At 41.5% G+C, this 22,959-nt stretch overlaps 3 protein-coding genes and 1 long non-coding RNA gene across 7 annotated transcripts; 1 reads left to right on the top strand and 3 right to left on the bottom strand.

Moving 5' to 3' along the window:
* Positions 1 to 1,053: 1,053 nt before the first annotated feature.
* LOC307040103 (glutathione hydrolase 7-like) lies at positions 1,054 to 8,327 on the bottom strand. The gene is made up of 15 exons (XM_079682660.1): positions 8,135 to 8,327; positions 7,739 to 7,947; positions 6,353 to 6,504; positions 6,150 to 6,267; positions 5,186 to 5,253; positions 5,022 to 5,095; positions 4,738 to 4,919; positions 4,099 to 4,186; positions 3,881 to 4,008; positions 3,689 to 3,771; positions 3,143 to 3,286; positions 2,910 to 3,027; positions 1,719 to 1,856; positions 1,420 to 1,495; positions 1,054 to 1,336 (listed from the first exon to the last, which is right to left on the bottom strand). The coding sequence occupies exons 1-15, from the start codon at positions 8,262 to 8,264 to the stop codon at positions 1,188 to 1,190; spliced, it is 1,857 nt and encodes a 618-aa protein (XP_079538786.1). The 5' UTR covers positions 8,265 to 8,327; the 3' UTR covers positions 1,054 to 1,187.
* A 112-nt stretch (positions 8,328 to 8,439) lies between these two features.
* Positions 8,440 to 16,013, bottom strand: tp53inp2a (tumor protein p53 inducible nuclear protein 2a). Of its 3 annotated transcripts, none has more exons than XM_079684356.1 (4): positions 15,888 to 16,013; positions 9,721 to 9,925; positions 9,236 to 9,338; positions 8,440 to 9,059 (listed from the first exon to the last, which is right to left on the bottom strand). In XM_079684356.1, the coding sequence occupies exons 2-4, from the start codon at positions 9,827 to 9,829 to the stop codon at positions 8,822 to 8,824; spliced, it is 450 nt and encodes a 149-aa protein (XP_079540482.1). In that variant the 5' UTR covers positions 9,830 to 9,925; positions 15,888 to 16,013; the 3' UTR covers positions 8,440 to 8,821. The 3 variants fall into 3 exon arrangements, with proteins under 3 accessions (XP_079540482.1, XP_079540480.1, XP_079540481.1); XM_079684354.1 differs by lacking the exon at positions 15,888 to 16,013 and adding an exon at positions 10,736 to 10,885; XM_079684355.1 differs by lacking the exon at positions 15,888 to 16,013 and adding an exon at positions 10,736 to 10,865 and having other exon boundaries at positions 9,721 to 9,928.
* On the top strand, positions 10,920 to 17,413 carry snai1a (snail family zinc finger 1a). 2 transcript variants are annotated; one of them, XM_079684353.1, is made up of 5 exons: positions 10,920 to 11,041; positions 12,455 to 12,545; positions 13,396 to 13,827; positions 14,323 to 14,835; positions 15,924 to 17,413. In XM_079684353.1, the coding sequence occupies exons 3-5, from the start codon at positions 13,752 to 13,754 to the stop codon at positions 16,106 to 16,108; spliced, it is 774 nt and encodes a 257-aa protein (XP_079540479.1). In that variant the 5' UTR covers positions 10,920 to 11,041; positions 12,455 to 12,545; positions 13,396 to 13,751; the 3' UTR covers positions 16,109 to 17,413. The 2 variants fall into 2 exon arrangements, with proteins under 2 accessions (XP_079540479.1, XP_079540478.1); XM_079684352.1 differs by lacking the exon at positions 12,455 to 12,545 and having other exon boundaries at positions 10,921 to 11,041.
* LOC307041044 lies at positions 16,918 to 22,336 on the bottom strand. The gene is made up of 2 exons (XR_013808671.1): positions 22,162 to 22,336; positions 16,918 to 20,158 (listed from the first exon to the last, which is right to left on the bottom strand). It is a non-coding gene; the product is annotated as an uncharacterized lncRNA (long non-coding RNA).
* Between the last annotated feature and the right edge of the window lie 623 nt (positions 22,337 to 22,959).

Here is a 22,959-nt window from a genome sequence, read left to right as displayed (position 1 = left end):
ATTACATTGCATTTAGCTGAAGCTTTTATCCAAAGAGACTTACAATAAGTACATTCGACCAGGAAGATACAACCTTGAAGAAAACAGAATCATATAAGTACATCAGGTTTCATAGAGCCAAACATTTCAAGTGCTACTCAACTGGCTTTAGATAAGCCAGTCCTTTATCAGTATATAAGTGCTTTGTTAGTAATTCTATCGCTCGAAGTGGAGTCGAAAGAGATGAGTTTTCAGTCTGCGCCGGAAGATGTGCAAGCTATCTGCTCTGTTTTCATGCAGATTGTGCAGTCTGCCCTGGATGAGGCGTGAAAAGGACAAACCTGCATCGTCATCGCTCACCGGCTGTCTACTATCCAGTCTGCGGACATCATAGCAGTGATGTCTAATGGTGCCGTGATAGAACAAGGCACACATGATACTCTCATGGCCAAGAAGGGCGCCTATTTTCATCTGGTCACAACGGGTGCTCCTATCAGCTAGACAGACAGAAGGATGAGCGTATGACGACAATTATCTGAATGGGTGTTATAGTACAAGAAGGCTTTTTTTCATTTGGCAGGTATAGAATATAAATATTTGAATAATTTGTTTTAGCGATCTTGTAGTTTATTATTGAAAAATTGAAATAACAATAAAGTTATGTTTTTGTTTACAAGTGGTTTCTTTATACAAAAAGAATATGGTTCTGTGATATCATGATAAAGTGGCCTTAAAAATAATCATGATATCCTGCTTTGTGTTAAAAAAACTACCAAATTATAATCTGTGTAGCCTGAGTTATCTTATTTCAATCGCAGCATTGTTTTGAAGTAAGCTAGAAAGTTGAATAAGATACATATATATTTGTGACGTGGGTATGTCTGACAGTATCTTGACTGCTCGTCAGCTTTTCATTACCTTTGTTTTTCTTCAAAAGACATGGATAGTTGCTTTTGTCTTGTTTTTTAATCCATTATAGAATTGACCTTCAGTGTGGAGCTTGAGTATGATGGGATTATTCAATTTCAAGACAATTAACAGACCATGTTCCCTTCTTTAATAGAAAGTACTGCCCTCTTGTTGACTTTTGATCACAATATCACTGGAAACAACAACAGTCAACCTTATAATGCAAACATTTCTAAATAATTGAATTGAGCTCTTTTGAAGACATTTATTGAAAAATGAAGTTCACAAGAACAACAAAACTATAAGAATCCTTCAGATAATTGAGGTACATTTATGGGTGCAATTATATCTTTTTTCCTAAGGATCCCCTGAACAGAGTTTGTCTTCACTCTCTGAAGTGCGTGGCCTTCTTCATCCAACAACTGCTCACCCTCCTCAGGAAACTCCGCTGATAATGGAGATTTAGAAAAAGTAGGACATTACTATTACAAAAAATATATATAAAAAATAATAGCAATAGAGAAAACTTACTGTCAACAAGAGGCTTATTTGTCAGGGAGAGGCTGTCATTTCTCTCTTTATGTGAGGACAGTGCACTGATCAACACCTAAAACACAGAGTGTACATTGTCAATGTTTTTGTATTAAAACCTACTTCCAGTGAATCAGACCATAATCTTTTCTATATTTGAAGTCACATAGCATTTATATTACAGTTTGCACATCTGTTGATCTATACAATAATCCATCTTTTATATTTTTTCCAGTATATTAATTACACAAAGCTAAATAAAAAAGAGATATAAACAAAAACATGTTAATTGGTCCAACCTGGGTGATCACACTCAAACTCTGTTGCCCCCCCGAGCTGCTTAGTGCCATGTAGACTCCACATGTATGCCCCGCAGGCATCACTATCACCGGCATGAGAGAGGATAGGATCCTCTTTCCTGGCTGGACTTTGGTTTTCTAAAGCAAAAAAAACAAAACAGTGAGCAATAGTTTAAGGGACACTATTCTGCACATTTTCAGGTTCATATTTGCGTTTTTAGACTCGTCTCTGACCTGTTTACATGTGGACATGTTTGAATATTCAAATAGGTGTTTATTTTTCTCATACTGCCTAGCTGCAGGACCTCTTGGTCAACCTCTTATGGATGTCCCGCCCCTCAGTCTATCACCTTACGTACAATGTGATGGAGCGCTGGCCAATAGAAGTGGGAGTGTTACATAGTGATGTCAACAAGTTACAGAGGAAAACAGAGGAGTCTAATGAGGGGAGTGTGTGGGAGGGAAACTCCCTCTGGACGAAACTGGGGGATTTTAGCCTTAACAGACCATTTACCTGCCCAAAGCCCTATAGCACACTACAGGAAGGGGAAACCCCAGAAATGCATAATAGGGCCTGTGACGGGGTTCAATTGTCCGTTCAAAAAACACTGGCCTAGTCGTTTGGCTTGAGCTTAAAAAATACTTTATTAACGGCAGCAAACATAAAAGAACGAAACAGTACAAGTTAGACAACAAAATAAAACTCCACAAACAGACCGTCCACCACTCATCAGAGTAAACATGCTCTGGGTTGCCTTCTCTGCAACCCACCTCCAAACATGTCCCAGCTGTTGCCTTATTGCAACATTAGTCAGAGTGACACAGTACTAACTAATCATCCACAAGGAACCAACACCGTCCCTTTTGATCCCATGGCCCCTCCCACAGGCTCACCGTCCACAGGTGACACAATCAACTCAAACCACATTTCTACATAAAAAATCAGACTCAAACATAAACAGGTTAACCACCACTCATAATAACTCATAATCATTTAACAAACGCACACTAAATAATAAATGTCATGGTTCCTTTTGACGGAAGAGAGCAGTGTGTGTGTGTGTGTGTGTGTGTGTGTGTGTGTGTGTGTGGGCTGTCAGTGGCGGAGTCAGTCAGGGCCTCTTTCATAAAAACAACTTTGGGGATGTCTGATTTTCTTTAGCTGAGATATTTCTAAAGAAAGCAATGCACCTGGTTCTTTGAGAGTTGCCCGCGGGCTTCATATGTCCAGGAGGAATTGAGCATGAGGTTGTTGAGAATAACGCCTGACGCTGTGACGATTCTGCTCCCGAATGGCGTGCTCAAAGAACTGTAAGATCACAAAGACAAGAGATAAGATGAAAGAATGTCCACGTGCCCAGCAGCACATACCACACCTATCCTCCTGTGATCACTTATGTCACGCTGCAGGTCGCAACAATCACCTTGTGACCGTCACCATCAGGTCGTCGGGTCCCATGACTGCAACTTGTCCAGCCATCCGCTCTGTCTGCAGGGAGGGGATGGAGTCGGGGGCAGAGGTATGGGATGAATTGATCCTATGGTGAAGCACCTCTGCTTGATTCTTACTTTTGCAAGAGCAGAGAGGAATTAAAAGGATGTTAGCTGCTTTTGAACTGATTTGTTTTTGCAGAACAGTGGCTATCAATTAAGTCAGAAGATAAGTAACAGTTAAATATGAAAATAAGGATTCATGACGACAGAAAACACATTTTGCTCTAACTTTTACTCTTGGAACTTGAGGATTTTATGTTTTTCCTTGTCATGTGTTGAAATGTGCCATTTAAATGAACTTACCCGCTTCATTTGTTTTTAAATAAAATAAAACAATACATTTGGCATGGGCCCGAGGTATATCGTGAAATGTACACGTTTCATAGACGAAATAAACCATCAAATTATGAAGAAAATATTGTTATTGATTATTATTGATTGAATTGTCACAGTTGTTCGTCCTTAATGTAGTTTACCTCAGCATGTCAGACAGCAGCTGAGTCACTGAAGAGTTATATTTAGGGTCTCCCAAACCACTGGCCAAAGCTTCTTTCAGAGCCTTAAAAAGGGAGAAATAAATAATTCTTATGAAGGCGATTTACCATCAAAACGGCTGGTATGTTAAATAAACAACAACATTGTGATATTTAAGCTTGGCAATGCAGTACCTCAGCAACCCAGTGGTGCGTTTGATTTTCAGTGTTATTGTTCTCGTTGAGGTGGAGGCCCTCCAAAATGTTGAGTGCTGATATCAACGCTGCACCAGCAGGTTGAGGAGGAACTTGAATAATGAATTCTAAGACAAGAGTAACACAACATAGAAAAGGGTATCAAAAATAATAAAAAAATATATACGGTATTAAAGGATATTATTGATGAATATTACCATTGTACAGGCCTTCCCGTGGCTGATCCACTTGTACGCTGTAAGCACTAATGTCCTCTCTGCTCAGGACCCCTCCATTAGCTCGCACCTTTGAATGAGAACATAACAAAATAACAGTATCATTTTAACTGTTGAAGAGACCCAATCATGCTTTTTTGGGGATTCCCTTTCCTGTAGTGTGTATAGGTTTGTGTGCATGTAAATGGTCTCAAAAGGCTAAAATCCCAAAGTGTCTCTCCAACATTTGCCCCCCCCCCCTGACTAAAACACCTCCATTGGACTCCTTTGTATCATGATGATGTCCCTTTATAACACTCATGCTTCTATTGGGTAGCGCTCCAACATAATTGTAATGATAGCCTAAGATTGGTCAACTTCTTAGAGACAGTCCAATCACAACAGAGCTGGCCAGCAAACCAATCAGAGCAGACTGGGCTCTGGTTTCAGACAGAGGGGGGAGAAAGGCAGTATGAGTTCAAAATAAAGGCCTTTTTGAACATTAAAGCATGGATATAGTTAACGTAGACTAGAGACACAGGATACTAATAAGAACTTGAGAATGAGCAGAATATGTCCTCTTACAACTCAAATGAAAAGCAAATGACAAACTATAATTTTGACACATTTCACACCATTCACCTCATCCTCTATCTCTTTTGAGACGTTTCCATCATAGAAGTTAGAGAGACCAGCCTCTAGGACTCCAGCCAGACTGGACATCATCAGAAATGAACCAGGACGTAGAGCTTGGCCATCGGGGAAGAACAAGTCCCTGAAACGTTGTGACACCCTCTGACCTTTTACCTTTGATATAGCCTCAGCTGTAGAATAACACAAATGAGTCACATCCTGGTATCACATCCTGAGGCGACATCATCATCTTATAATGTGGTAAAGTGACATTGTATTTTGATTTTACTCACCAAGACTGAAAGACACATTGAAACCTTCTTTGGCCACAGCAGCAGCTCTGGCGACCACATCCTCCCATGGCAGACTGCACAGATTTTGCGGTGAGACATTTAACTTAAGGATATAAATAAATAGACTAAGCATCAGATCATTTTCACTTTGAGTGAACTCTTACCTCCCGTACAAGCTGTGAGCGTGGTGTAACCCTCTGAGCATTCCTGGCACCCCCACCTGCAGACCGGCCTGCATGGATGGAGTAGATTATTACAGATCGTCTAATAACCAATTTTTTACAAGAGTGATACAAAGTATTTTATTTCCAGTGTTTAGGACTTCAGACTCAGTTGAGAATAAGGTTTGCCTAGCTTTTTTTCCAAAGAAAGAAAGCGTTTGTTGTAAATTGTCGGCAACCATATAAAATGTGAAATTAATGTCATCAAATTTTAGCGCAATATTATATCTTAAACTCAGAAAACTTTATCTTATTTGCAGACATTTTACTTGTGCATAGAATGCTTGAAGGTCTCCCCCACCAAAATCCCTCGACCAGAGCTACTACCAGTGGGGATATTGTAAAAATGCACCCTCTATGGCTAAATATGGTACATTTACATGATGGAGTGTGCTCCTGTTAATCCATGTGCATTGTCCCATTTTTAGTAAATAAATACAAAATAAAAATAATCTTTCCACAGGACGCTGAAGAGCACCACCATATTTTAAATAGGACTAAAAGCATTCAGGCTTTTTCATGAAGGCAGATTAGCACCAATTAAAATACATGACAAAAGTGTTACACAACTTGCTGATACACAATATATGTAACTGCTAAGAGTGCATGGATACATGCAAACTCAACTTAAGGTTTTCAGTCCTATTTTGAACATGGAGTTGTGGTGAACTTTGACCTCTTCTGGTCCAAATGAGAATTACAACAACAAACTAAACTTATTTACAGATAAACAAAAAGGGACCTTAAAATATTATCCTGGCAAAACCTTTTTTCTCATCTGTTCTTATGTCGTTAATCCAGAAGATAAAACAGTTTACAGAAGATCAGATCTTTTTAAATGTCCACCTTTATTTTTTCTGATTCTTACTTTCCTTTCAGGGATTTTTGTAAATACTTGCGAAATCACCTTTACTTCTGAAACATGTTGCAGCATCTCCTCTTTCAGGGTTTTAGGTGCAGATCCCTGGAAATCAATCACCCTGGTTTTATTCTTCCGGATGTCATGAACCAGCATCACACCACCTCTACAGAACAAGGATGAATTTGTGATCAAAATACATTGATGTACATTTTAAACTATGCATAACAAACATCAGGTGAATCACATACCCACCAACCCCTGACACATGTGGATGCACAACACCCAGACACAGGGCGGCAGTGATGGCAGCGTCGACACTGGACCCCCCATCACGGAGGACTCTGTGTCCGAAGGCAGAGCAGAGCTCATGATCCGACACCACAGCACCTTTTACTAACACCTGGGGAATGAGAAAAAATAACTTGTGGTTACAATCGTTAGTGCACATATTTGATTTGATTATTCTGATTATGTTGTTATAGTATACTGTACGCAGTTTTGGGGTATATTTATTCATGTAAATAGTTTTCTTTATCTTCATAGTTTTTGTTACAATTGCTTTTATTTATTTATATGTTTATGTTAAATGTATCTTCTTTAACTGTGTTTATGTGTGCACCATATACACCAAGGATAATCGCTCGTATGTTAACCTACTTGCCAATAAACCTGTTTCTGTTTATATCGCTAGACCAGGCTTGGGAAGTAACAGATTGCATGTAATGGGATTAAACAATCGAAATACCAAAATACCATAGAAAAGACGTAATCCGATTACTGTTACAATACAAAAAATTGGGTATTAAAAGCAGGATTACAGTGTGACTAAAGAACTCAAGAGCATATAGTGTTTGTTGTAAAAGGATCAGATGTTATTTCTTCTCTGTAAACTGTTCTGTTGGCCAATACTTTAATTGTGAATCTATGGAGTAGAATAGAATTGGAGGGATGAAACCCTCTTTAATGGTCACACATGCAGAGCACACAGCAAACAGTGAAATGTGGCCTCTGCTTTTAACCCATCCTAGTACTAGGAGCAGTGGGCAGCTATTGCACAGCGCCCAGTGAGCAATGGGAGTGGGGGGGAGGAAGGGGGGTATCCGGTGCCTTGCTCAAGGGCACCACGGCAGGCCAGGAGGTGAACTGGGACCTCTCCAAGTAGCAGTACACACTCCACATTTAGGTCTGGTCGGGGAGTTGAACCGGCGCCCCTACGGCTCACAGTCCAAGCCCCTACTGACTGAGCCACTGCCGGACCACGTCTGCTGCCTAAATCTGCTTTATGGTTTTCACTTTCTTTGGTTCGTTTGTTCTTTTTTTATTCAGAAGTTGAACCTATGTCAATAAGATTGTGTGTGAGTTTATGTATTACATGATAACTGAGCATTTTCTGTCTGCTCAGATTTGATTTCTGCTGGTAGTATGTGCCCATTTGTTTCATTGTTGGAGTATAGGCTACTGACGGAATATGCTGAGCAGAGGACACATTTTTTATCCTTACTATCATAGTTTGATTGATTGAGGCAGAACAAAAAGAACATAATCAGATTAAATTAGTTTTATATTATGATACTCAGATGTAACTAGTAATTGTAACAGAATACATTTTCTAAGTAACCCTGTGCTTGACCTACCAATCTTTCACCCAGGTATGTATGCAGGATCAAGGCAATGGTCACTACGATGGCGAAGGTGATAGAAACAGCATAGAGATGTAGGAGTGTGACCTGATCGGAGCGGTCCTTGTCTGTCTCTTTGGGGCTGGACACGCTTCGGTCAAACACGTATGGGCTTCCAGATACCAGCTGTTTCAGAGGGACGTCCTTTGGGTGATGGTTGAGGTCTGTGGCAGCAGCAAGGAAAAGGTTAACATTTACCACAGTAAAGAATATTTTGGTTTACAAAACAAGTCAGGTTATGAGTGAAATAAATCCTGCCTGTTTTCCCCCCATTGACATCTAATAAGGTGATTTACACAGTGTTGTAAATGAGCAATTATGAAAGGCTTACATATATTTGTATCCACTTACCACAGCTTCCGTTCAAGGCACAGGTGAAGTCCCTTGAGCGATCAGCCAATTCAGAAGGATCAGCAAAACTTTTGTAACTAGATTTGAACAGCTTGTTAAGTTTTGTTACAGGGGATAACTCCATCCTCATATATATTTAAGAGCTCTTCACAGGCACTAACCATCCTGATTGTAAAAAGCCCTTAAGTTGAAACCTTCCCTCAGGTGAGCTTGTAATCAATCACAGCAGGTGCAATCATCTCCCAACCAATGAGATGTCAGCATTTGGACATGTCAAACTGTGAGCTCATAAACAAAGCATGAGCTGCATATTTCTCATTTTTATTTGGCAGATAAAAAAAGGGTTGGTGTTTTTACATACAGGTAAATAAAGGCTAATCAAGACACAAATTACAACACTTTGTCCAAAATCTTAGAAGATACATGCACTCATCCACATTTGCAAATACAAGAAAACATGGTGTATTTCATTTCATCAGGTGGACATCTTCATATCAATTCATACAGTACGAGGTATAATGTAGCTGCCTGTTGTAGTGATTGGTTACATCAAGATCAGATGTATAGATTAAATACGACAAGACACAATTGAGTGTAGATGTGTGTGCATTTCCCCTTTGAATAAAGGAATTCTGATTATGTGTATTTAGCGTGATGCATGTTGTAAGTTTATTTCAAAACAGAGCTTCAGTGGCTGAGGTTGCGATATGCCGGCTGTTGGAGGTGAAAGGCGTGATGTTGGACTCCTGTGCGAACACGGTTCTGCCGTTGAATGGCATTACGAGACATGTGGTGTGGGTCGACCCAGGTCTTCTTGTTGCAGGGTAGTTGTGTCACTTCAAGCAAATCTTTAGGGTGAGGAAGAGGGGCTGTGACGGCTAGACTGCTGCTGCTGCTCTGAACTGCAAGCTCTGGATCTAACACACTGGAGAGAAACACAAGGGAGTATGTGAGTCTAACAGCCTGAGACATTGTTCATCAACCTGAAGAAAAATAAATGTAATATATATGGGGGTTTGAAATGGTCCCTGTTTATTATTGGTAAACCCTTAAGTTGTTTCCCTTTCAGATGTAATGTGATTTTTTGAAAGGATTCCTCACCTAATGTCACTTTCCATGTTCACAGCTATGTCTTCATGGAGAGCAGAGTTTGATGGCTGTGTGTCAGCCGGCTCTGTAACCTGGTTCTCTGATGAGCTTGGCTCTGTGGAGACAGAAAGGATTTACGTCATATCATTGAGAAATAATTCAGTATACAGGAGGTTGATGGTCTTTCTGTGGAGAAAACCATACTATAGTGGTGTTAAAATGGATGTTTTCGGATATTTTAAAGTAGGTTAGTATGAGGTACTTATCCATAGTCAGCGTTTGGTAATATGATTTCATTATTTGAGTTTGTGGTTTGGCTTCATTGGATTAAAGGCAGCCTCCAATCACGGTTATGAGTCCACATCGAATTATTTAGAATAAATGCCGGGTTATGATTTAAGATAACACTTCCACCAAAATGATTGAGCCCTACTTACACTCCATATTTCTTTATATATTGGGACATTGCAGATAGTTAAATTCTAAAAATGACTGACCTTGATGATTCACAACAAGCCATCCTTCTTCCACCACTTCTCCAGACTTCACATCTTCAGGGGTCTCCTCCTCTCCCCCAAAAAACAAACGGGTGATGGTTTTGAACATTGCTATGTATTCTAACTTTATCTTAGTCTTCCCTTGAGGTGTTTCTCTATACTGTTGATCCCGTCTTCCTTGCTCAGGCGTTGCAAGAGTCTATATCTGCTTGAGACAAGAAAAGAAAAGTGCTCATCAAATCATATCACACATCTTCAATGCTCCTTCAGTGATGCTAATCCTATTTTGACTGTTTGGGAGTGATGCCAATAAACCCTTGCTTCATCATTAATTCAAAATTCAAGAAATCTGGGTCAGCTGACCAGGATGCCCAATGAAATGTCTTGTAATAAAGTGGTTTGAATAATGATGCCCACTCCCCAGAATGTCATTGTTGGTGTCCATCTGTTTTGGCTCATATGGGGGAGGGGTTTCTTTTATGGAACATTTTGTCAGTGCAAAAATGCCTGCTCAGCAACTTAGACTGTGGAGGGTCCATGTTGAGCCATTGCTCTATATTGCATTCATTTCTGCAGTGCAAACACTTTTAACTGCCTGATGTCATCTTGCTTGCATGCAACAAGGTATAATAGACTGTATAAGGAGGGACATATCACTGAATTATTAAAACACTACTGCAGACAGAGAGATCACGTCTCTGTCGAATCAAACAATCAATGTATTGCTCACTGACTTCCGTTTAAATATATTTGTGGACATTGTTTCGGGTATTTGGGTCACAGAGTCCGCAGTGGTTTGCAGCTAAATAACGATATAGTATTCCTTGCATAGCTAATTAATTACATTGAAAAAACCAATGGCAGCCTGCAGTACACGTACAATGCATTTTTGGGAGGATAGTAATCGGACAAATTGTGTCTCCGATGTCAACAACAACGTAAATGGTTGTTTTAGCATTGTCTAACGTAATGCATTCAATGAATTTGCAGTAGGCTTGCTTTTCTGTGTCCTTACCTGCTGTAGTGTTTCTTAGTTTCTCTCGCAGACCATTGTTTGGTGTAAATGTTGCTAATGTTCACAGCAGGTATCTTAATGTGTTGCCTGTTAATGTTAACTAACAGCCTGTTATTGTTCTGTAATTCAAATCTGCAACCGGCCACAGACAACAGAAGTCCCGCCCAGAAGGAGACACCAACTAATCAGAGGCTGGGCACCGCGCATGCGCTTTAATTAATTACTGTGAATTCAAACAGTGAATTGTTATGTCTACAGTACGTCTCTTCTTCGCATGAGCGCCCAGCCGTCTGAACTACAGCACGGGTGAATATTCGCCGCAGTGATAGCCACATTAAGTTATTGCTCAATATTTGGCTGTTTAACAAACATAAAACACCCGCAGGGAACCCGGAAGTAGGCAGTGAGATGCTCTGTTCATCCATGTGCTAATCGGAGGATGGCACTGCAATCCTAAACGTTCAAGAGAAGAAAGGGACTCTTGCTACGATGTTGTGTGTGTGTGTGTGTGTGTGTGTGTGTGTGTGTGTGTGTGTGTGTGTGTGTGTGTGTGTGTGTGTGTGTGTGTGTGTGTGTGTGTGTGTGTGTGTGTGTGTGTGTGTGTGTGTGTGTGTGTGTGCAGAAGCAGAACAGCTGGTTTTGATAAGATTATTGTGCTCTTTCTGCAGGGCGTCACAAAAATTCAACTGGTCAGTCTTTGTCTCCCCCTAGTGATTGATCAATGATAAGGCCAAACCTCTTTAGAATCAGAATCGGTTTTATTAACAGTAGGTTTACACAGGAGGAATATTTACCTCTAGTTGCTGTAGCCTACTATAGTGTATTAAGTAAAGGTGAAAAGCCTACTTGAGTAAAATAAAAAACAATCTTAAATCAGAATCAGTGATGTTCTGGGAAAATGTCTTATAATGTGTAAGGCCACACATTGGGATCATAAAAATCTAACTTCAATATGACCCTGTCCTTGTTTGACTGCAAGGACACATGAAAGCAAACGCTTTTTTAAAACTGATGCATATTCACTCTTAGATATGTGGGCAACGTATCTAAAGTAACCTTTGTGTATTAAGGCTTTTGGGGAAGGATTCATTATCTGCTAGACACAAAACAAACAAACTCCACAAAAATGGCAAGAAACATAAACCGTCACTCAGCCTGAGGCCATAAACCAACTGCATATGTACTGCACTTGTACTTATACTAGGCCTATGTATGATAATATTTATGAAAATATGTTTGTGGGAGGACAACATATACATGATTTTCTTATTTGTGGTGTTTTATTGTTCAAAGTTTAATCTGCATTCCAGCATATGTTTCCAATAATGCTAACATTGTGGCTGTTGATTGGAGCATTGCCCTGAAGTTTGCCATGAATTTGATGTTGGCGAACTTCATTTTGCCAGTGACCTAAAGCTTCTCATAGGTTGTACAAAGAATGCCCATTTTCATTTTATTCCTGCAAGATACTCGCAGTGCTGAGTGTATATTTATATTGCACATAAGTATTATACTGCTTATTAACAATATCTAATTAACAAATTGTAACTTGAATATGTATCATCTTAAATAGTCTTGTTGGGTTTGTGAAATGTATATCCCCCACACCGTACTGCCCTTCAGTAGGCCGTATTTGAATGTCTTAAAAAGTCAATAGTGGGTGTACAATGTCAGGACAGTGGGACAAAAATAGCTCATTGATTTTTTTGACTGTCGCAGTTTGAGGAACAAGCTAAGAAGAAGGTCTTTGGCAGGACAGAGGCAAAGCACAGCTATCAGTCACAGTGTGTTTAAACCCCTCATTTCACAGGTGACACCGTTTTGGAAATCCCTTGAAATTATACCTGTCTATGCTCTAAATTTAAAGGAACCTCTGTAAAAGCGCCACCTAGTGTTCATTGGAATGATCTCGTGCTATGTCATCACTGCCTTTATTCCACAAGATGGTGCAAGTACTCTACTGAGGTACTCAAGACAGACAACCTGTGTATCAAGATGTAGCTTTATTTTTAAATGTATTTAATAAAGTGTGGCAGATCTGATTACAGTCTGATGACACCTCATTATCACAGCCTGAGAACAATAACCCGTTCATGACATATTGATTCACACAATCATTTTAACCTTAAAGTAATACAAAACTACAATTTTGAAGTCTGCACATTCATGATATAATCACTTTGAGACATTGTTTCCTTTCTAAATTCACCTAATGAGGAGAAACAGTGAGTGACTGATAACTAGACAATGACCCTAAGTGTTAAAAAAAGACATATACTGTCATAGTAGGAGAGTTTGATTATTACAATTACATTTGTATTGGTTTGAATATAACTGTTGAGCTATGTGCTGTGGTGGACTATCGACCAGTCCTTAAGGCTGCAGTTGTAGTTTGATAAAGTTTAAAAATAAAGTTTGATAACGTTTCTCAGCACATTTGAAACAGCTTAAATTCCTTACATCAGTTGCCTGTTGATACTAGGTGTTGCAGTGTTTTAAAAAGTAATTAAACTGTGCACCTGAGCTTGCAATTATATTTTCACAACATATCCAGGTGTCCACATATCTGCTTAATAGTTTCCCAGTATGTGATTTTAATGTATGACACTCGCGCAGTTGTAATAATTCGCTACTGTCTCTTCACCTTTTCTTGTCTGCAGGTCAACACCACTGGGGTCCCGTGTCTAAATGCTGCTGGTGTTTTGTTGTTGCAAAGTGCATGGAGGCTTCATGCTGAGCACTTGATCGGTGACACGGGAGGTGGGGAGGGCCCTCGGGGCGAGCACACCCCTACCGCCTGTGTCAGAGTACTTCAGAACAGAGGCCAGTATTTAGTCATTCTGCTTGAACGCTGCACACACTCACACACTTGTCCGCTCCAACTTGAGGACTATAGGAAGACGTTTCCTGCGGATCCGAGGACCAAGATTTGTGGGGTTTTTTCATTCTTTGTACAAGCTGTGCGTCGCGACCACGGGATACTTTTACGCACAGTTCTCTGACGCTCACAAGGACAATGCCTCGATCTTTCTTGGTCAAAAAGTACTTCGCGAAACAAAAGCCAAACTACAGTGAACTGGTATGTCACAATGGTGAGTTGAAACTTTTTTTTACATTTCTGTATGAATTATGAAAGTTTTTTAACTGAATGCGTAAAATGCACCTGTTTTCGCGAAGTTGAGCTTTGTTGTGACTTTTAAGTTGAAGGTGGTTGTATTTTGGGAATCAACAGTGCAATGCTTTTTGTGTCTGGTTCAACAACAAACCCGGCTACTCCCCGTTCAAGTCGGGGCCCGTTAGATGCACTTTCCCCCCTTCCTTTCTGCAACCAGACAGAGCACCATTCATGTTACAAGCCCTTGTGAATACGTGGGAGGAAACGGCCCATGAAACCTTCCCATGGCTCCAACTTTATGCTCAGTTAATGTTGAGGAATTATGAGTTTATCTCCTAAGAGAAAACAGACAGTATAGGAGTAGTTGGGGAATGTGTCTAAGACACATTGTGCTGTTTTACATTTAAATGACTTCTTGTCATATGTATATAGTGTGCATTATGATTAAACCATCCTCCTCCTTCTGCCTCAGACACGTCACTGGAGAGGTATCCCCTCGCTGAGCTCCCCTCAGGGGACAACACCTGCTTCACCACAGGTCTGGTTTGGGACCTGAGCGTGCTGCCCGCCCTCTACCTGCCCATCTCCCAAACAGAGCCCTCTGCCACCCCGGGGCCCCTGGACCTCAGCTCCCCCTCCAGCCTCAGCAGCAGTGCCAGCAGCTGTGGAGAGGAGGACGAAGGTCGCACATCAGACCCTCCAAGTCCAGAACCGGTCCACACATATGCCCCCCGCCAGCGAATGAAATGCACCGGTGTCATGCCTCATATCAGCCCCCCTGAGGAAGAGGAGGAGGAGGAGAGGAAGGCCCCCGCCACAGCAGCCCGGCCGGCCTTCCTCTGCAAACACTGCCCCAAGGAGTACACCAGCCTCGGGGCCCTGAAGATGCACATCCGCTCACACACACTCCCCTGTGTGTGCACCACCTGTGGAAAGGCTTTCTCCAGGCCGTGGCTGCTGCGCGGCCACATCCGCACACACACAGGTAAAAACAACATTTCTTCATTTGCTTTATTTAAAGATTCAAAGGTTTTCTTGTCATATGCACAGAAGCTACAGTGTAGTTATGGCATTGAACAACTCAAGTCCCAGGCTCCTTCAACAGAGCAATCTTGATATAGATAAGACAGTAAATAGTGCACAAAGAAACAGAATAGAAATACAATACTGCAAGAGAATGTTGCAACCGACCAATGTGCAAGTAATGCAGGAGAAGTAAACTATATACATGTCAAATGGAATAAGATGAGCTTTAATAATATGAATAACGGTTGAGTCAGGAGTGAAGAATTAGTGTGTAGAAGCTGTGAATCTACATTTAGATGTGAGTCAGCAGGTCCCTCCTTCATCATCAGAGCAGGATATGCATGACAATCAGTTTGATGAGCTCAACACTTGACCAGAAGATTTTATCACATGTAGCCGTCTGTAGACCAGGTGCTCATTGATCACTCATTGTGTTTAATGTCCCAACAACAATGACTCGTCAGCTAATTGTCTTATCACGGCTGCTGGGGAAAGACAGCAGATTGGGGACACACAGGAGGGACAAAAGGTTTAAAGGAATGCCTGAAGGCTGTGCTATCACTGAGCACTTTGTAACTGCAGCCACTTGTTAGCGTGCTGCTCATTTGGCTCTGATTGAATCATGCTAATTCAGTCAGGCTCTGACCCCACCAGCACACCATGTGCTTCTTCATTATCTGCAGAGTGTGTGTGTGAGGTGTTTATGGAGAGGTCTTGGGGACTCTGGCTGTCACCTGATCACCTGACATTTACATTTAATTTATTTTGCTATTCCATGCACACTTACTGTAAATAATATCCTGCGTTAAAAAAGTGTTAACAGTAATTAGCCCTTTGTCTACAGATCTTTATCTTTCTCTGTCAATATTTAAATATTTTACTTTTTAGTTACTTTTGAGATATTATTTACTCTTTTTTAATTTTCACATTATGTGCAATGCCTTGTTTTAACATGCTGCTGTGACGAAAACATGTCTCAAATAGGGATCAATAAAGTATATCTTATCTGACATTTTCTGATGTGTTTTCTCCTTTCTCTCCGTCCAGGTGAGCGTCCGTTCTCCTGCACCCACTGCAACCGGGCCTTCGCCGACCGCTCCAACCTGCGAGCTCACCTGCAGACTCACGCTGAGGTGAAGAAGTACCAATGTGGCGTCTGCTCTCGCACCTTCAGCCGCATGTCGCTGCTGCAGAAGCACAGCTCCTCCGGTTGCTGCTCCCCCGCCGTGTGACCGCCACAGAGAGAGAGACAAGAGGGGGACAGTCAGAGCTCAGGGGGGTCGAGGGCCACGGAGAGGGGGTCCACACAAGCTGGCCTGATGATGACCTGCGAGGCCACAAAGAGCATGAAGTGGCTTCATCTTAAAGACCTGGAGGGAATTAAGCCTCATTTAAAGATCTGACTTTACAAGCCAAAATGACTTTTTAAAACATCTGAAGAGCAGATTTTTTTCTTCCCATCTAGACTCAGGTTTTTATGGCCGGACCAAATTTGAAACCGAGCAAAGCCGAGACTCACTTGATATCAGCCCCCTTTGTTGCTTTCCTGCCCGTTTCCTAAAGGCCAAATATGTAGTGAACTCATCGGGGTAAGAGGTGCTCTTTCCTGTCTCCGTCCTGGTGCCGGCCAGCTCAGGATCACAGCCTAGACACAGCTGCTGAGAGTTGGGGTGCGTGGGTGGAATAAATCTCTCAGCGTGCCTCAAAACACACACACACACATGCAAACACAGTCACACACACAAAAAGCAAATGCACACACAGCTGTCCCTGGTACTGTGGTGTAGATAGACGAGGTGCTAACAGGTGCTACAGCCATGACCTTCGGCAGCTGATAGCAGGTGACTTCCACTGCCCTTGGTTTGCTTAAGAAAAAAAAGAGGAAGCATGTCATCACAAAAGAATGGCATCAGTTAAGTCCTTATTTTTTCGCCGGTGAGGATCACTTTAAACCTCTGTTTTGTCTACATCCAAACCTTCTCTTTTATCTGATGATTTTCACAGATAGGAAAAGCCATGCTGTCTGTTATTTTCCAAAGAAGCTTCACTTTGCAAGCGCCGCTGCAACGCGGAAGACAATGCAAGCCATGCACTCAAGGTTACCACAGTGTTAATAATACAAGCCAAAAGCCATATTTTGTAACTTAAATGAATTTGTGCCTTGATATTGTGTTACTTTGAAACCAAAAATGTGCCTTTTTTTACCTCAGTTAGTATTTGTCGATATAAAATTGAATGCAGTATTAGTAGAAATTAACGCCAAAACAGTTTGAAAATGCAAGAAGGCTGGGACCAAAGATTTTAAGGTTTACACCATGGAGACATGGTAGACTAACATGTGATCAGAAGCCTGTCGGTGCAGTACAAAGCTGAATTTTTAAACTTTCCTAAACCTTTTTATGGCAGTGTTTTATAGTGCAATGTGCAGATGACTTTGTTATTTCAATTTTTGTACCATGCTTGTGTGTTCACTCCTATTTCTTGTATGTTATAACTGATGAATTTCCATTCAATAAAGTAATTTATGTTTATTAAAACTTGCTTTCTCATTTGCATTAGAGTAAAAAATCCCCGCCTGTACAGTTGAGACTGGGCGCAGTCGTTAAGTCGGTTATGAAAGGTGTGTTTGATCATTAACTGGGGGTTGTCAGTTCAGCACCTTGATATAAGGTGTTTGACGAGTGACCTGACCATTGTAGTGACGTTGCAGATGTGCAGGTGAACACACTTTGATGATGGACTCGAACAACTGACTGCACCTGCTTCCAGTTTCCACCTGCCGTCTACTTCTCACTGTCACTGTGCAAACACTGCTGGATACGTTTGCGTGTAAAAGAGAATTTCGCTGAACTTCTGTTTTCAATCTACCCCAAAGATCTACCATGATTTCTCCCCACACTCTGAAGTGACCTTACGGCGGAACTATAGTAGGCTGTGTTTGTACTTCTTTCCTCCTCTGGGACAGTATAGCATTCTCCTCTGCCTCCGACCAGACAGTGAGTCAGAGTCTGCGCAGGCTGGAGCTGGAGGTTCCCATGGCGGCCCTGCTTCAGTCAGCAAGTCAGGCCACTAGTCAGTGAGTGAGTTATCGAAAGAGTGAGTGAATGAGTTAGTTGGTGTACGTGGGATGAGACCCATCATAGTGAGGTAAACTGTTCCACTCCACAGTTCCTTATTTCCTACTGAGTCAGCTCACAGCTACCAGGACGACCACTACATCATACAGCAATGACTCACCCCGCACACTCAGTACTTTACACCAGTGGTCGAATGTAACCAAGTTCTGTACTTAAGTTTAAGATACTTTATTTTGCTTGTGAGGCCCCTTTCTACCTTCACTCCACATCATCCCAGAGGAAAATATTGTACTTTTTTCTTAATAAACCGTATGTTTCTTACTATCCTGGCTCCAAAATAGTGGAATGACCTCCCTACATATCAGCATAGCAGAAAGTCCACACATTTTCGTTGCAGACTGAAACACCTACTTGCTTTGACTGCACTTTGGCCCAAAGAAACACCTTACGTACATATGTAGCACTTTATTTGAAGCTAATGCACTTAAAGTGGTCTTGCAATTTTTTATTTGTTTCTTCATGGTTGATTGCACATTCTGCGTCACTTCTCAAAAAAAGTTCAGCTAAATAAAGTGTGATGTAATTTAATGGATACAGAAAATGTATTTGTAACTATTTATATTATTGTTTAGTCATGTTCACCTCAATATATGTCCTGGTTCCAGCTTCACAAATATAAAGACTCACTGCTTTACCTTTTTAAGCATTTTGAGTGTGGATGGATGGACGGCAATCAGCAGATTAATCCATCACAAAATCACCATTAGTTAAACAAGTCAGAGACTTGCTTGAGAAATAAGAATCTAATGATATAACATGATAGTATAACAGTCAAATAGGAACATTTTCAGTTTTGAGCACTTTAATTTGAATAGAAACACATATTCCTCCATATCCTTAAGTACTTCAGTTCCTGAATACTTTCCTAACCACTGCTTGATAATAAATCTCTTGAACAGATTCCCAAACATATGTGGCACGAACATGAACCAGGTCCAATATGGAACTAATGTGAGACTCCTTTGGTCGTTATGCCCTCTTTTGTTTTACTCAGGATGCTCTTGGATAAAAGGGCTATTAAAATCTCAGCTGTTGGAGGTTAGTTCAGGACTATTCTGATGATGTCAGCTGGTATGTCCTGAGGTTAGGGTGAGGTTCTGCTAGCAAAGACGATTGACAACCCCTCATTTGCACTTTATTCTAAGTTTGCTTGTTCTTTGAGGTTTTTGTTTTGCTTGTTCCTCAGCACATTTCTTCTATCAACCTCCTTTTTGAAGCTTCTATGAGGAGGTGCTTTTTCTCCATGGAATAGATGAGCAGCATTTTAATTTGCTTTATTCTTTTAGATCAACATCTTGCCTTGTTCCTTTCTAGTCTTACATGTTCACCATAACCGCAGAAGCTGCAAAGTCCCAGTTAAAAAAAACTCCTACATTCAAATCTTTGCTGCATCACAACTTGCTGTACTTATGTCTGCCTTTTTATAGAGAAAGGAAAACACAACACGCTCCCATACTTGTTCCTCGGGGAGAGTACAGGGCCTGGATCTGAAATCTGAGAGCGTTTTCCTGCTGTGTGCTTTACAGTGCCAGAGCACTCACTGTAATTTACCAAAAGTGGCTGCTATTTATGCCATAAAGCATGTGTTTAACATTCCTGAACCCCACTGTGTTTGTGTATTCCTCGCTCTCTCCCTCGTTCGCTTGCTCTACCACTCACTCTCTTGCCTGCCTCTGCGACTGTATTTCTATTTCTGTGTGTGTGTGTGTGTGTGTGTGTGTGTGTGTGTGTGTCTGTGTGTCTGTGTGTCTGTGTGTCTGTGTGTGTGTGTGTGTGTGTGTGTGTGTGTGTGTGTGTGTGTGAGTGTGTGAGTGGAAACGGTCCCTACAGAGCAGCAGCCCTTTCCCTCTTCACAGAAGGATCATCTCTCCCCCTCTGAGACAAGGCCGACAGGAAGTGGGAGTTTACATTGGCCTACTTTACCCAAAAGAAGCAGCCTGGGTGGAGGAGCCGCTGCAGCTCGAGTGCTGTTTCTGCTGCTGCTGTTCCTGCTGCTGCTTCGCTTTGCCACGGCCAGCGCCATGTCCCATCCCCCCATCAGCTGTCCCACCCATGCCTGCTTTTTTAGCCAAGTTTTCGGGGTGGAGTTGGGTGGCCGGGAACTAGAGAGTGGCCTTCAGTGCAGCAGCAGTTAGGACTCATGGCCTGGGAGACAGGAAGGAGCTGTCAGCCTCTCGTAAACAGGACTCATCCTGCACTCATGACACACAAGACCTGGAGAGAATTCTCCCAGGAAAAGCCTTCAGGCTGCTGATAAGTCAGTGACCTGCTAAACAAGAACCTCAACACAGACACTTGATATGCGTGAACCTCACACACTTGTGACTATCACCTGAGACTCAGTAGTCCTTCTACTGACACGTTACAGTCACTTGATAAGATGATTATCAGTGGCGGCCCATTCACATGAAGTGTGACTGCATTGCCTTGTAACTTGTAAATTGCATTTGAACCGCCACACAGGAGTCGGTGTTAGGAGGCAGCAGTCTGCGGATGTGGAAGCAGAGCAATCCTCGTGCTTTATGCTTAAGAATAGAAAGACTGTAATGGTCTGATATCAATGAAGCTATCATCCTATCCTCAGTTGTACTCCCCAAGCACCTCTCACCTCGTGTATTACTTCCTTGGCCTCCTCTTCCAAGATTAGCACCTCTCAATGTCTGTCACCTTGCTTGAGGACACTTCATTACTCCCTAGTGTTTTGGTGTGAAACACTTTTGTCAGCTAACAGTTTGGAGTGGGTTCTTGTCTCTCTGAGATCTTCTTAAGTGCTGTCTCACTCTTAACGTGTTATCTTCCCGTTAACTTTGCAATTTTTGACCTGTTTTCAATGTTTATAACATTTATTTAATCATAGATTAAACACAAAAGTTAAAAACCTTAGTTTTGAGTTAAAAAAGGCAAACATTTGAGATATTTTGACTAGATCAGAAGAGAATGTCTTCATAGATAATCACAGACTGCATGTTATATGTCAAAATGTAGTGGCGATACGGTTCGGAAACCACTTCAAATATTTAATGGCAGCACATAATGACACCAGATGGTATTCATTTAAATGAATCACAGACAATTTGATGATCATTATCTCATTAGAAACACTTGAAAACAGGTCAAATTCATCCTAAAGACAACAGGGCAGTTAAGCACAAGTGTGGAGTCCTGAAGAGAATGCAGAGCTAACTCTTTTCCACTGAGCTGCAAACAGGCCCGAGACGCAACCGCTGCATCTGGTAAATAAGAAGGCCAACAGCGGTAACACCACAAGTATGCTTAATGATGGATTTGATCAGGCTGTGGAGTTGCCCAAAGGCTGGATTGGAGAAGTGGTTGGGTGGGTTAGGGGATGGGGGTAGGGGGTGCATATTAAAGAGTAATGAATCACACACTCAGTCACAGGGTCGCCGGCTATGAATGTGCTCTCTGTTGGTTTTCCTGGAGCCTGGAGTTTACTAACTGATGACGCAGGCTGGACTTGATCAGAGACATGTGTTGCTGCGGACTCGATGCCAGTGAGAAGCATAGCGAGCGAGAGGAGAAGGGGGGGGGGGGGGAGGTAGAAGGATGGATGGCGCCGGGGCTCTCTGCTTTTCCTCTGTGTCCTTCTGGGCATTGCCTCACACTGGGGCTGGTGCGATAGGAGAAGGAGGGAGAGAAAATAAACCCGACTTCTACCCTGAGACAGGAAACAAGGGATTCTCAGAGAGTATCCTGACCCAGCTTTCTTAACTAACACAACTCCCAAATTCTTGTGTGGCATCTCAGCTAGCGAAGGAGTAGTCTGCTGCACTCAAAAGCAACCAAAGCGGATATTACTCTGACCTCAACAGAATAAAAATAAAGACAATCCTAAATCTTATGTGACTGCTGTTTAAAAAAAGAAAGTCCACTTAGAAGCCAGCAGCTCTGAGGCTGTATAGCAACTAAGGTCTGTAAAAGTTGATACCCTTTCCAAAAGTAGAACAAAGCACAGCCCTTTTTTTACATTACTTATAGTTGTACTGTTACTAACAATAGCTTTGTGTTGCTTTGAGCTAAATAATGAAAATGGTCTGCATGCTAACATACTCACATGCTCACAATGACAAAGCTTACACGCAGAATGTTTATTCACTTTTCATCTCTGTTTAGCATGTTCATATACTTACATTTAACACAAAGTAGCCTGAGACTGATGGGGAAATCCATCAAAGTAAAATAAATAAACCAAAGAACTGGACAACATAGACTTGATGATTGTTCTTGATGAATAGTTAAAGGTTCTCAATCACAAATCCAAGGAGCAAGTCTCCTCACGGTTGTCAACATGTCCAAGGCTGAGTTGGTAGCCTGAAGCTAACGGTTCTAACAGCATCAAAAAGTAACAACAACAGCAGCACAGCTAACAAGAGCTAACAGTGTAAACTAAAGGGAGATATGGAGGGTTGCCTCACAACCTTGTGAGTTTGGAAGACATTATTAGCAGTAGGAGAGAAACCACCAATAGCTAGCTGGCTAACCCTCATGTTTATGAAGAGAGGCTTGGATTACAACACACACAGGGAGAGTTACTTCATTTTGTTCTTTGGTAAACATGACTTCACTAGACATTCAAATAGCAAGTAATTGTTGTTTTATGCTTCATCAAAGCTATGAATATCAAATTGGGACGTTTAAGGGATCAAGTAAGTGATTAGTCAATCCTGAGGGGGAAATGGATGCTTATTTGTATGTCAATCCAAACAACGGTTGTGTAGCAATTAAAACAATTCACATAACAGGACAAAGAAGGGGATCACCAAAAGGAGTAGGATTGACCCTCTAGACAACATGACTGTCTTTATTAAATGTATTGATAATCCTGATAGCTGTATATTTCCGTGTGTGCAGTGGTGAACAGAAATACAACAGACATTGCTATCCACGCCTCTAGCATGGCTAAAAGCAGAGAGTCACCCCCACATGTT

Source organism: Notothenia rossii, assembly GCF_949606895.1.
Source record: "Notothenia rossii genome assembly, chromosome: 5".
Taxonomy (NCBI): Eukaryota; Metazoa; Chordata; class Actinopteri; order Perciformes; family Nototheniidae; genus Notothenia; species Notothenia rossii.
This window is presented reverse-complemented; position numbering and strand designations above follow the sequence as displayed.

Coding starts and splice junctions, on each gene's coding strand:
- LOC307040103 (XM_079682660.1), bottom strand. CDS start 8,264: ATGAGGATGGAGTTATCCCCTGTAACAAAACTTAACAAGCTGTTCAAA. Junction 7,948..8,134: donor TGCCTTGAACGGAAGCTGTG/GTAAGTGGATAC, acceptor CTGCTGCCACAG/ACCTCAACCATCACCCAAAG. Junction 6,268..6,352: donor CATGTGTCAGGGGTTGGTGG/GTATGTGATTCA, acceptor CTTGTTCTGTAG/AGGTGGTGTGATGCTGGTTC.
- tp53inp2a (XM_079684356.1), bottom strand. CDS start 9,829: ATGTTCAAAACCATCACCCGTTTGTTTTTTGGGGGAGAGGAGGAGACC. Junction 9,339..9,720: donor GCTTGTTGTGAATCATCAAG/GTCAGTCATTTT, acceptor CTGTCTCCACAG/AGCCAAGCTCATCAGAGAAC. Junction 9,060..9,235: donor AACATGGAAAGTGACATTAG/GTGAGGAATCCT, acceptor GTTTCTCTCCAG/TGTGTTAGATCCAGAGCTTG.
- snai1a (XM_079684353.1), top strand. CDS start 13,752: ATGCCTCGATCTTTCTTGGTCAAAAAGTACTTCGCGAAACAAAAGCCA. Junction 13,828..14,322: donor TGAACTGGTATGTCACAATG/GTGAGTTGAAAC, acceptor CTTCTGCCTCAG/ACACGTCACTGGAGAGGTAT. Junction 14,836..15,923: donor CCACATCCGCACACACACAG/GTAAAAACAACA, acceptor CTCTCCGTCCAG/GTGAGCGTCCGTTCTCCTGC.